Raw genomic sequence first — 14377 nt, forward strand, 5'->3', positions numbered from 1 at the left:
AGGGACCATTACATCTGGCATGGGCTCCCCTAATACCTCAGTTGGTAAAGAATCTGCCTGCAATTCAGGAGACCCCAGTTCAATTCCTGGGTCAGGAAGATCTGCTGGAGAATGGATAGGCTACCCACTCCAGTATTCTTGGGCTTCCCTTGTAGCTCAACTGGTAAAGAATCCATCTGCAGTGCAGGAGACCTGGCTTCAATCCCTGGTTTGAGAAGATCACTTGGAGAAGGGAAAGGCTACCCACTCCAGTATTCTGGCCTAGAGAATTCCGTGGACTGTATAGTCCAAGGGGTCACAAAGAGTTGGACACAATTGAGCAACTTTCACTTTCATAGCTGGTATAAATAATTCTTCAATGTTTGCTCAGTCTGCTAGAGTCTCCCTTAAGGAAGATATCATGCCCTCTTTCTCACTGCTCTATTCCTATGCTGATCATGGGGTTCAGTTCAGTCACTCAGTCATGTCTGGCTATTTGCGACCCCATGAACCACAGCATGCCAGGCCTCCCTGTCCATCACCAACTCCTGGAGTCCACCCAAACCCATGTCCGTTGAGGCCATGATGCCATCCAACCATCTCATCCTCCGTCGTCCCCTTCTCCTCTTGCCCTCAATGTTTCCCAGCATCAGGCTATTTTCAAATTAGTCAGCCCTTTGCATCAGGAGGCCAAAGTATTGGAGTTTCAGCTTTAACATCAGTCCTGCCAATGAACATCTAGGACTGATCTCCTTTAGGATGGACTGGTTGGATCTCCTTGGAGTCCAAGGGACTCTTAAGAGTCTTCTCCAACACCACAGTTCAAAAGCATAAATTCTTCAGCACTCAACTTTCTTTATAGTCCAACTCTCACATCCATACCTGACCACTGGAAAAACCATAGCCCTGACTAGATGGACCTTTGTTGACAAAGTAATGTCTCAGCTTTTTAATATGCTGTCTAGGTTGGCCATAACTTTCCTTCCAAGGAATAAGTGTCTTTTTAATTTCATGGCTGCAATCACCATCTGCAGTGATTTTGGAGCCCAGAAAAATAAAATCAGCCACTGTTTCCACTGTTTCCCCATCTACTTGCCATGAAGTGATGGGATCATGGTTATTGGCCTATAATTGTTACTGAGAAAAGAGCAGACCCAGATTGCTGTCAATAAGCTGCCCTAGATCTAACAGTTAAGCTATATATTCTCCAGTCCAATAAAAACAAGTTCAGAAAACATCAGACAGTCAACTCTGTGACCATGAGGGAGTAAGATAAAAACAAGAACCCTCTAAGAACGAAGAAAACAAGATGTTGGCCAAACCACAAAAATGACCAGCATCCCCTTTTCTCAGCCAACATAAACAAATGCCCCTTCTCTATGAATTAGATCTTTCAGTTCACTTCACTCACTCAGTCATGTCCCACTCTTTGCGACCCCATGGACTGCAGCATGCCAGGCTTCCCTGTCCTTCACTATCTCCCAGAGCTTGCTCAAACTTATGTCCATTGAGTCTATGATGCCATCGAACCATCTCATCCTCCTGTTATCCCGTTCCCCTCCTGCCTTCAGTCTTTCCCAGAATCAGGGTCTTTTCCAATGAGTCGGCCCCTCCCATCAGGTGGCGAAAATACTGGAGCTTCAACTTCATCATCAGTCTTTCAGATGAATATTCAGGGTTGATTTACTTTAGGATTGACTAGTTTGATCTCCTTGAAGTCCAAGGGACTCTCAAGAGTCTTCTCCAACACCACAGTTTGAAGGCATTAATTCATCGGCAGTCAGCTTTCTTTATAGTCCAACTCTCACATCCAGACATGACTTCTGGAAAAACCATAGTTTTGACTATACTTTGTCAAAAGGATCTTTGTCAGCGAAGTAATGTCTCTGCTTTTTAATATGCTGTCTAGATTGGTTGTAGCTTTTCTTCCAAGGAGCAAGTGTCTTTTTAATTTTTCATGGCTGCAATAGCCATCTGCAGTGATTTTGGAAGCCAAGAAAATAAAGTCTGTCACTGTTTCCATTGTTTCCCCATCTATTTGCCATGAAGTGATAGGACTGGATGCCATGATCTTAGTTCTTTGAATGTTGAGTTTTAAGCCAATTTTTCACTCTCCTTTTTCATCTTCATCAAGAGGCTCTTTAGTTCCTCTTCACCTTCTGCCATAAGGGTGGTGTCATCTGCATATCCGAGGTTATTTATATTTCTCTCAGAAATCTTGATTCCAACTTGTGCTTCATCCAGCCTGGCATTTAACAGGATGTACTCTGCATATAAGTTAAATAAACAAGGTGACAATATACAGCCTTGACATACACCTTTCCTAATTTGGAACCAGTCTGTTTTTCCATGTCTGATTCTTACTGTTGCTTCTTGATCTGCACACAGATTTCTCAGGAGGCAGGTAAGGTGGTCTGGCATTCCTATATCTTTAAGAATTTTCCACAGATTATTGTGATCTACACAGTCAAAGTCTTTAGTGTAGTCAATAAAGCAGAAGTAGATGCTTTTCCGAAATCCTCTTGCTTTTTCTGTGATCCAACAGATACTGGCAATTTGATCTCTGGTTCCTCTGCCTTTTCTAAATATAGAATGAACAACTAAAAGTTCTTGATTCACATAATGTAGAAGCCTACCCCTGGGAGAATTTTGAGCCTTACTTTGCTATCCTGTGAGATGAGCGCAATTGTGCGATAGTTTGAACATTCTTTGGCATTGTGTTTCTTTGGGATTGGAATGAAAACTGACCTTTTTCCAGTCCAGTGGCCACTGCTGAACTTTCCAAATTTGCTGGCATATTGAGTATAGCACTTTAATGGCATCATCTTTTAGGATTTGAAATAGCTCAACTGGAATTCCATCACCTCCATTAGCTTTGCTCGTAGTGATGCTTCCCAAGGCCCACTTGACTTCACACTCCAGGATGTCTGGCTCTAGATACGTGGTCACACCATCATGGTTATCTGGGTCATTAAGAACTCTTTTCATACAGTTCTTCTTCATATCTTTTGCTTCTTCTAGGTCCATATCATTTCTGTTCTTTATTGTGACCAGCTTTGCATGAAAAGTTCCCTTGGTATCTCTAATTTTCTTTAAAAGATCTCTAGTAGTTCCCATTCTATTGTTTCCCTCTGTTTCTTTGCACTGATCACTTAGGAAGGCTTTCTTATCTCTCCTTGCTATTCTTTGGAACTCTGCATCCAGATGGATATATTTTTCCTTTCCTCCTTTATCTTTCACTTCTCTTCTTTTCTCAGCTATTTATAAGGTCTCCTCAGGCAACCATTTTGTCTTTTTGCATATCTTTTACTTGGGGATGGTTTTGATCACCACCTCCTGTTCAGTGTTACAAACCTCAGCCCATAGTTCTTGAGGCACTCTGTCAATCAACTCTAATCCTTTGAATCTACATGTCACTTCCACTGTGTAATTGTAAAGGATTTGATTTAGGTCATACCTGAATGGATAGTGGTTTTCCCTATTTTCTTCAATTTAAGTCTGAATTTTGCAATAAGAAGTTCATGATCTGAGCCACATTCAGCTTCCAGTTTTGTTTTTGCTGACTCATAGAGCTTCTCCATCTTCTGCTGCAAAGAATATAATCAATCTGATTTCAGTATTGACCATCTGGTGATGTCCATGTGTAAAGTTGTCTCTTATGTTGTTGGAAGTGGGTGTTTGCTTCCAGTGTGTTCTATTGGCAAATCTCTACTAGCCTTTGCCCTGCTTCATTTTGTACTCAAGGCCAAACTTGTCTGTTACTCCAGGTATCTTTTGACTTCCTACTTTTGCATTTCAGTACCCTATGATGAAAAGGCTTCCCTGCTAGCTCAGAGGTTAAAGCATCTGCCTGCAATGCGCAAGAGCTGGGTTCGATCCCTGGGTTGGGAATATCCCCTGGAGAAGGAAATGGCAACCCACTCCAGTATTCTTGCCTGGAAAATCCCATGGACAGAGGAGCCTGGTGGGCTACACTTCATGGAGTAGCAAAGAGTTGGACACAACTGAGCGACTTCACTTTCACATGATGAAAAGGACATCTTTTGGGGAGGCATTAGTTCTAGAAAGTCTTGTAGGTCATCATTGAACTATTCAACTTCAGCTTCTTTGGCATTAGTGGTTGGGGCATATACTTGGATTACCATGATATTGAATGGTTTGCCTTGGAAATGAACAGAGATCAGTCATTTCTGAGACTGCACCCAAGTACTACACTTTGGACAGTTTTGTTAACTATGGGGACTACTCCATTTCTTCTAAGGGATTCTTGCTCGCTGGACTCTTTTGTTGACTATGGATTCTTGCTCGCAGTAGTAGATAGAGTGATCATCTGAATTAAATTCACCTATTCCAGTCCATTTTAGTTCACTGATTCCTAAAATGTCGATGTTCACTCTTGCCATCTCCTGTTTGACCACTTCCAGTTTATCTTGATTCATGGACCTAACATTCCAGGTTCCTATGCAATATTGTTCTTTACAGCATCAGAATTTACCTCCATCACCAGTCTCATCCATAACTGGGCATTGTTTTTGCTTTGGCTCAGCTTCTTCATTCTTTCTGGAGTTCTTCCTCTTCTCTTCTCCAGGAGCATATTGGGCACCTACCAACCTGGGGTATTCATCTTTCAGTGTCATATCTTTTCATACTATTCAAATCAATTCCATAATGTCTAACTCAATTAGCCTTTAGCCTTGTCCCATTGCTCTTGTTTTCTCACTAAAAATTATTAAGATACCCTATCACAGAAGTACCTCTGTTTTCTTATAGCACCCAATCCAAAAGAAAGCTTCATTTCCTTGAACCCTTGGACTTCCCTTGTGGCTCAGCAGGTAAAGAATCCACCTGCAATGTGGGAGACCTGGGTTCAATCCCTGGGTTGGGAAGATTCCCTGGAGAAGGGAAAGGTTACTCACTCCAGTATTCTGGCCTGGAGAATTCCATGGACTGTACAGTCCATGGGGTCGCAAAGAGTCGGACATGACTCAGCAACTTTCACTTCACTTGAGCCCTACACCAAAATTACCTAACACGAGCCCAAATTCTTTAGTGAGCACATCTTAATATTTCCCCATCATGTACTATATCATTGCAGCAAGCCAATCAACACAACTTTGTTCTACTGTATGTGTACTCCTGGTGATCTTTGCATGGGGAATATAGATGATGCTCAACAGAAGTTTATTAAGTAAAGGAAATGACTTAAAGGAGAAGGAATTACATAGGAGAGTTGGTGGGACAGTTAGTAAGGGGAAGGGACTCAAGGCAAATATCAACCTGTAAGAAGAAAGACAAAAGGTGGTGTCTCCATCCAAAGTCACAGACCAGGAACCATGATGGACATTTTAGAAGATCTGAGCTCCCTAGGAGCATGCCATCATTAGAATGGCCATTTTCATATCTTGCATTCTGATAGCCTCCATCACCGGCAAAACCAGGAAAGCTGGCTAGGAGGTTTTCGATACTGTATGTCCCACTTCTGTATTATCACTAGTCTCATATGAGAAAGGACAAATATCACCATTCACTAGTAATTCCTTCCAATGCACCATCAATTGGTGGGTCCTCAACAATGTGAGGACCCACACAATGTGAGGACTCCAGCACAGTCCTAGGGCTAAGCCTACTTATCCCCTCAGCAAGAGATGCCTTCTTAAGGCAGGAGAATATCAGCACAGAAGGTCAGTGCCAGCTCTGACCCTTCCCCATTCCCTCATCCCCAAGTTACTATTCCTTATGTACCACTTCAATTCGTTCTGCCATACACAACTCAAAATAAAATAGGGAACCCCCAGGCTTTAAAGTAGGTAAGCTGTATAGTGCAAATCTGTATAGGGACTTTTGTACCTAAAAGCAATAAAATACAGAAAATAATCACACATATTTACCATAAAAATATTTCATTTAAAAATGTGTTTAATTTAAATATAAATAATTAAATTTCTGTTGTACTTCTGACTGTGTTCTTTTGGAAACAAACAGCAAAATGCAGCTATTGTGATAGTAGAGATGAAATCAACGGCAAATTCACCTCTAGTACTTGAAAAAAAAATCCAGTGGGGGGGCTTCCGTGGTAAAGAATCCTCTGCCAATGTGGAAAACATGAGTTTGATCCCTGCTCCAGGAAGATCCCACATGCCATGGAGCAAATAAGCTCTTACATGTGTACTCAGTTGCTCAGTCACGTCTGACTTTTTGGGACCTCATGGACTATAGCCTGCCAGGCTCCTCTCTCCATGGAATGTTTTAGGCAAGAATACTGGAGAGGGTTGCCATTCCTTCCTCTACGGGATCTTCCTGACCCAGGGATCGAACCCGCATCTCCTGCATCATCTGCATTGACAGTGGATTCTTTACCACTGAGCCACCTGGAAAGCCCAACTATGCCTGAGCACCACAACTACTGAACCTGGGCTCTAGAGTGCAGGGGCTGCAACTGCTGAAGCCCGCGCACCCTGGAGCCTGTGCTCTGCAACAAGAGAAGCCACTGCAATGAGAAGTCAGCACACAGCAACTAGAGAGCAGCCCCTGCTCGCCACAACTAGAGAAAAAGCTACACAGGAACGAAGACCCAGCACAGCCGAAAAACCAAATAGATAAATAAAATCATTTTTAAAATGCAATGGGAAAATGGGATTCAGATTTTTATACAAAATCATCATATAAAAACCTGAGAAACTCTCGGATCTGTTCCACTAAATGTGATGTATATAATATCACCATCATCATCAGCCTCATCAACAGCATCATACTGGATAAATCATCTGCATGACTCTCATCAATCACATGAAGCATTTCACACTAGGAGATCATTTTATTTCTTATAATCAATATCATTGTATCTCACAGGAAACTAACTATGGACAAACTGGATTTTTCTCACAAGTATGAGTCTTGTGATCTCAACTATTGTGCGTCCTTTTGATACTTAAACTGCTCATTTATATAATTCTGTCTTAGTTCTCTTAAGGGGTCTCTCTGCACCCCACCCTACATCTGTTGCCCAACACATCTCATCCCCAGGGTCCAGTGGTCTCAGACCACTCAATATCTCCAGATGTCAGGAGCCAATTACATCTGAAAACATCATTACCCTTGGAAATATGCAGAAACAAGACAGTGGCATTTGGAGACAACTGTATCACAGGACAAATCACACGGTATCAGACATATGTTTTGTTTCTGTGAAGTCTGTCCACTTAAACTTGAAATGTTCAAGGTCAGGAAATATGTCACATATATGTCTACATCCTCACATTTATTCATTCAGCAAAGATGCAAGAGGCAGAGCTGAAATTAAAGCATCTGAGCTGCATGAATGAAAGGAGAAACGGCAGGTCCCCAACACACCTAAGGAATCGTCATCCACATTTCCTGATTCCCTCTCACCTGACATCTTGGCAAGGATCCAGGAAGAAGCTGGAAAGCCAGGATGGGAGTGTGTGTCACCCTCCCCCTGATTGTGAAAGCAGCAGGATGCTCGGGCGGTGCATCACACACCCAGCGCAGGATAAAAGGGCCCCTGCCTTGGGCTCCACATCCACAGCTTCCTCGGGAGCATCCTTCTGCCTCCACTGCAGCGGTGAGTGACTGGAGGGGGCAGAGCCTCAGCAGGGAGTGTGGCGGAGACAAACTCGGGGTTGGTGGGGAAGAGAGAAGCAGAGGTGTCTGTGGAGACAGCAAGAAGGGGACTTTGGAGAGCAGTTGGGGGCAGGGCAGGGGACAGTGAGCAACAACTTGTGTGGGAGGAGTCAGGGTCTGGGACACACCAGAGCCCTGGCTCTCAGCATCCCCCCACTCATCATTCTGAAACACATACACGCACAGACATCCTCCAGGGGTCACTTCCCAGTGGGGTGTACTTGCCTCCGTGTTTCTATGGGGCCCACTTAGAGGATGACAGCATGGTTCTAGGAAGGAGTAGAGAGTGAGGGAACTGTCTTGCCAGGTCAGTTGAACTTGAGATCCATTTCCGCTTTCCTCCTGAATATCACAGCTCAGGAGGTAACTGGGATTAGAAGCATAGGCCCTAGTAAGACAGCTCACAGGGGAGACACTGGCCTGGAGCTTGTGCACTGATCTTTTCTCCTTGAATGTGTCCAGGCTCACTGACTTCCCGTTGAGATGTCCTGCCAGCAGAACCAGCAGCAATGCCAGCGCCCTCCCAAGTGCCCTTCCCCCAAGTGCCCCCCAAAGAGCCCAGTACGGTGTCTGCCTCCAGCCTCCTCAGGCTGCACCCCCAGCTCTGAGGGCGGCTGCTGCCTGGGCTCCCACAGGCGCTGCAGGTCCCACCGCTGCCGGCGCCAGAGCTCCGACTCCTGTGATGGTGATGGTGGTCTGCAGTCCGGGCGCTCTGGCTGTGGCCAGGGATCTGGAGGCTGCTGCTGACCTGGCCTCCTGATGCTGAGACACGTGATTTCAGAGGAAACAAGAATCCAAAGCCATTGTCAGCCTAGTGTTTTCCTTCCCAACACCCCAGTCTCTGAGCCCTTGGCCATTGCTGAGATGCTCCTGGAGAGCGGCTGAGCCCTCCACAGTGGCTCTTGCTATCCACTCTCCAGAAGCCCACTGGATACCCACTTCATCTCTGCTGGAAATTATAGTATCTGCCCCCTTGATTGTCATCACCCCTGTCTGATCCTATGAAAGAATAAAGTTTTTGTTTCCTCTGTATCCTAGACTGTCTGAGACTTTGCTGCAGCGCAGGCTATTCTGTGGGAGAAGAAAATGGCAAACCACTCCAGTATTCTTGTCTAGGAAATCCCATGGCCAGAGGAGTCTGGCAGGCAACAATCCATGGGATCACAAAAGATTTATTTGGGCTTCCCTGGTGGCTCAATGGTAAAGAATCCGTCTGCCAATGCAGGAGATGCCAGTTCGATCCCTGGGTCTGGGAAGATCCCCTGGAGAAGGAAATGGCAACCCGCTCCAGTATTCTCACCTGGGAAATCCCACAGACAGAGGAGCCTGGTGGGCTACAGTCCTTGGGGTCGAAAAAGAGTTGGACATGACTGAGCAGCTAAGCAATGATAGCAGGCTGCTCTGTGAGTCTCTCTCCCCTCTGTTCCTCCAGCCACCACCACTTTGCATAAGGAATAATACACTGATTCTAGACCAGAAAAATTAATAGCTCCAACTCCTCCAAAAGGGCTTGTAGGAAAACTTTATGTTGGTTCATGAGGGGGAGAGGGGTTACTGGTTTTGATCCCACACCAATGAAAGGCCTTACTGCCTACTAAGTAATGGTGTGAAAAGTGCTCTGACTCCGAAGCAGACTTCTCAGGGAGGTGACCACCACCACCAGAATGTGAAAGGCAATTCCAGGATCCCCACTGAAGAGACAGGGATTGGGAGCTGAAGAATCCAAAATCAGCAGAAAAGTTGTTGAGAGACCAGGGGAGGAATGGAAGCCCTAACGGGTAACTACTAATTCAATTTCTTCAGTAAAGATCTGGGGGCAATTAAATGGTGAAAGTGAAAACTGGAGTGGTTCTAGATGTGGAGAAATAGGATGCGGACTCTGCATGTAAACATCTGACCTAAGAAAATTTGGAAAAAGAGAAAAGTGATAGTGGGAGATGGCCCTGGTTTTGAAAATGAAAATAATCATAAGATCAAATATTCATTTAGCACCTACTGTGAGCCAGGCATAGTTTTAATTGTTTGGCATACAGATCCTCAAATGCTTCTGACAAGACTTGGATGTCGGTTCTCTCTCAGCTATGGACACAAAACCATTGCATGTATCCTTAACTTGCCAAGGTCACACAATTTGGCAGCAGGGCCATCAGTGCAACCAGCGTATTACCCTGATTTGCTTCAAAGCAAGTAATAGGGGACTTCCCTGGTGGTCTAGTGATTAAGAATCTTCCTGCCAATGCTTGGGGCCTGCGTTTTATCCCACATGCCTTGGCGCCACAGCTACTGAGTTGATGCCCTGGAGTCCAAGCTCCACAACAGGAGAAGACGCTGCAGTGAGAAGACCATCACTGCTGCTGGAGAGTAGTCCCCACTATTTGCAACTAGAGAAAGCCTACACGCAGCAATGAAGACTCAGTGACACCATGAATAAATAAGCAGCAACTAACAGAATTCTTTCTAAACTACTTTGTTCCAATCCAGCTGTGTTTAATATTGCTTTTTTAACTCTATATCACTAAGATTCCAAACCACATAAGTCATAGCTGCAAGAGCACCCATCTGGGGAAGGAAGGTGCTCTTCCCAATTTTAAAAGAAAGTCCAGCCATTGAACAACTGACCACGTCTCCTTATCGCCTATGGAAATCACCTCTTTACATGAGGATCAAGACTACAGATTGTGAAATAACGGAAAATCAGAAATGATCAGCCAGATTTGAGCCAAGATAGTTCTTTAAAAAAAAAAAAACTAAAAAACCAATAAGACATCATAGAATTCCACTGCTAGGTATATACCCAAAGAATTGAAAACAGGGACACAGACACTCATGCAACTTTGTTCATAGCCGCACTTTGCAAGCTAGCAAAATGGTGGAATAAACCCCAGTGTCCATCAACAGATGAATGGATATACATCTAAAAATGGTTAAAATGGTAAAATTTATGCTATGTGTATTTTACCACACACACAAAAAATAATACAGTGTTTCCTACACACTTATGAATTCCATTCTGAGTACATTCATTTAAGTCCAATTTGTTTATAAGTCCAAGAAAGTTACCCTAACTACCCAACTAACAAAATTGGCTATATAGAGGGGAAGGCACCAAGATGGCGGAGGAGTAGGACGGGGAAAACACTTTCTCCCCCACAAATTCATCAAAAGAGCATTTAAACGTCGAGTAAATTCCACAAAACAACTTCTGAATGCCGGCAGAGGACATCAGGCACCCAGAAAAGCAACCCAACTCCTCGAAAGGAGGTAGGAAAAAATATTAAAGACAATAAAAGAGACAAAAGAGGGAGGGACGGAGTTCCGTCCCGGGAAGGGAGTCTTAAAAAGAGAGAAGTTTCCAAACACCAGGAAACCTTCTCACTGCCGAATCCGTACCGAGCTTTGGAAGCACAGAGGACAACATAACAGGGAGAAAAAATAATTAAACAATTAAAAATCGCAGATTGCGAGCCCTACGGTAACTCCTCCAGCGGAGAAGCAGCGCAGACGCCTGCATCCGCCATTAGCAAGCGGGGGCTGGGCAGGGAGGCGCGGCGCGGGCTGCATCGCTGAGAGTAAGAATCTGGCCTGAATACCCTGAGCACTATCTGAGCGAAATAATTTGGGCTAGCAAACCAGACTGTGGGATATCTACCATGCGAAAAGCCAGCCCTAACCTAAGACACCGCCAGCCCGCACACGGAACAAAGGACTAAACAGAGGAAGCCGGCTGCAAACCTTCCCCCTCCGGTGATAGGCAGCCAGAGCCGGAAGGGGGCAATCGCAGCCCCAGAGAGACATTATCTATAAAACTGGCTTCTTTGCTAACTAAAACTTATTGGGGGTCTGGACGGTCAACATCTGCCTGAGAAGGTGCGCCGGTTTTACATCCAGATAACCCAAGTGGCGGGGAGGCGATAAGTCGCAGCATTGGCGCTCGCCAAACACCTCATCACCTGAGCTGCTCGGACCTGGGAAGAGCACAAAACGCAGCCCCAACTGAGTCTGTGCCTCTGAGGACTACCTGAGTGCCTGAACCTGAGCGGCTTGGACCTGGGAGGTGCATACAACCCAGGGCCAGCCTCGGATTGTTCCCGGCGGAACAACCTAGAGCCTGAGCAGTGTGGGCAGGGAGGCTACACGCGCCGTGAGCGGGGGCAGACCCAGTGTGGTTGAGGCACTGCGAGCGCACGCCAGTGTCATTTGTTTGCAGCATCCCTCCCTCCCTCCCCATAGCGCGACTGAACAAAGAGAAGAAATACAGCTCCACCCACCAGAACACCAACACAAGCTTCCCTAACCAGGAAACCTTGACAAGCCACCTCTACATACCCACACACAGCGAGGAAACGCCACAATAAAGAGAACTCCACAAACTGCCAGAATACAGAAAGGACTCCCAAACTCAGCAATTTAAACAAGATGAAGAGACAGAGGAATACCCAGCAGATAAAGGAACAGGATAAATGCCCACCAAACCAAACAAAAGAGGAAGAGATAGGGAATCTACCTGATAAAGAATTCCAAATAATGATAGTGAAATTGATCCAGAATCTTGAAATTAAAATGGAATCACAGATAAATAGCCTGGAGACAAGGATTGAGAAGATGCAAGAAAGGTTTAACAAGGACCTAGAAGAAATAAAAAAGAGTCAATATATAATGAATAATGCAGTAAATGAAATTAAAAACACTCTGGAGGCAACAAATAGTAGAATAACAGAGGCAGAAGATAGGATTAGTGAATTCGAAGATAGAATGGTAGAAATAAATGAATCAGAGAGGATAAAAGAAAAACGAATGAAAAGAAATGAGGACAATCTCAGAGACCTCCAGGACAATATTAAACGCTACAACATTCGAATCATAGGGGTTCCAGAAGAAGAAGACAAAAAGAAAGACCATGAGAAAATACTTGAGGAGATAATAGTTGAAAACTTCCCTAAAATGGGGAAGGAAATAATCACCCAAGTCCAAGAAACCCAGAGAGTCCCAAACAGGATAAACCCAAGGAGAAACACCCCAAGACACATATTAATCAAATTAACAAAGATCAAACACAAAGAACAAATATTAAAAGCAGCAAGGGAAAAACAACAAATAACACACAAGGGAATTCCCATAAGGATAACAGCTGATCTTTCAATAGAAACCCTTCAAGCCAGGAGGGAATGGCAAGACATACTTAAAATGATGAAAGAAAATAATCTACAGCCCAGATTATTGTACCCAGCAAGGATCTCATTCAAGTATGAAGGAGAAATCAAAAGCTTTTCAGACAAGCAAAAGCTGAGAGAATTCTGCACCACCAAACCAGCTCTCCAACAAATACTAAAGGATATTCTCTAGACAGGAAACACAAAAATGGTGTATAAACTCGAACCCAAAACAATAAAGTAAATGGCAACGGGATCATACTTATTAGTAATTACCTTAAACGTAAATGGGTTGAATGCCCCAACCAAAAGACAAAGACTGGCTGAATGGATACAAAAACAAGACCCCTACATATGTTGTCTACAAGAGACCCACCTCAAAACAGGGGTCACATACAGACTGAAAGTGAAGGGTTGGAAAAAGATTTTCCATGCAAATTGGGACCAAAAGAAAGCAGGAGTCACAATACTCGTATCAGATAAATTAGACTTTAAAACAAAGGCTGTGAAAAGAGACAAAGAAGGTCACTACATAATGATCAAAGGATCAATCCAAGAAGAAGATATAACAATTATAAATATATATCCACCCAACATGGGAGCACCGCAGTATGTAAGACAAATCCTAACAAGTATGAAAGGAGAAATTAACAATAACACAATAATAGTGGGAGACTTTAATACCCCACTCAAAAAAAAAAAAATTGGCTATATAGTACCATAGTTTAATAGGTTTATAATGCTTTTCACAAAAATGGTACATAAAAAAGAAACAAACACAAAAAATAAAACATTTTACATTTTATAGTACAGTACCTTGTAAAGTACAATAGTACAGTACAATGGCTAGCATATAGGGGTGGGCATTGAGTGAATAGGCAAGAAGAGTTACCGACTGAAGGACAGAGAGGAGCTGGGAGATGGTAGAGCTAAAGGATTGTCAGCAATAAGAGACAAAGGGCAGGCTGCAATGTCACTTATGTCTGACGCTGACGGCACAGGCTCTGGTTCCTTGGTGGAACCAGATGCACATTTGCATCTTTGAAAGTTCACAACTTGAAGGTCCTTATGTAAGGAACTTACTGTAATATAGACATAATAGTGTCTGAACTAAAGCCAAACTGGCACAGTAAGTTCATAAAATTAAAAGATCTTTAAAGCCCTTAATGTGTCTGCAGCCATGAAATTAAAAGACACTTACTCCTTGGAAGGAAAGTTATGACCAACCCAGACAGCATATTAAAAAGCAGAGACATTACTTTGCCAACAAAGGTCTGTCTAGTCAAGGCTATGGTTTTTCCAGTAGTCATGTATGGATGTGAGTGTTGGACTATAAAGAAAGCTGAGTGCTGAAGAATTGATGCTTTTGAACTGTGGTGTTGGAGAAGACTCTTGAGAGTCCCATGGACTGCAAAGAGATCCAACCAGTCCATCCTAAAGGAGATCAGTCCTGAGTGTTCATTGGAAGGACTGATGTTGAAGCTGAAACTCCAATACTTTGGCCACTTGAAGAGGTGACGTGAAGACGTGAAGAGGTGACTCATTTGAAAAGACCCTGATGCTGGGAAAGATTGAGGGTGGGAGAAGCAGGGGACGACAGAAGATGA

At 43.9% G+C, this 14377-nt stretch overlaps 1 protein-coding gene across 1 annotated transcript; it reads left to right on the forward strand.

The window, feature by feature from the left end:
* The first annotated feature begins 8103 nt into the window (after positions 1-8103).
* On the forward strand, positions 8104-8603 carry LOC113890453 (late cornified envelope protein 3B-like). Its single transcript, XM_027538339.1, has one exon. It carries the CDS (start codon positions 8104-8106, stop codon positions 8365-8367), a length of 264 nt encoding a protein of 87 aa, XP_027394140.1. The 3' UTR covers positions 8368-8603.
* Positions 8604-14377: the final 5774 nt, after the last annotated feature.

This window comes from Bos indicus x Bos taurus, chromosome 3 (genome assembly GCF_003369695.1).
Source record: "Bos indicus x Bos taurus breed Angus x Brahman F1 hybrid chromosome 3, Bos_hybrid_MaternalHap_v2.0, whole genome shotgun sequence".
Lineage (NCBI taxonomy): Eukaryota > Metazoa > Chordata > Mammalia > Artiodactyla > Bovidae > Bos > Bos indicus x Bos taurus.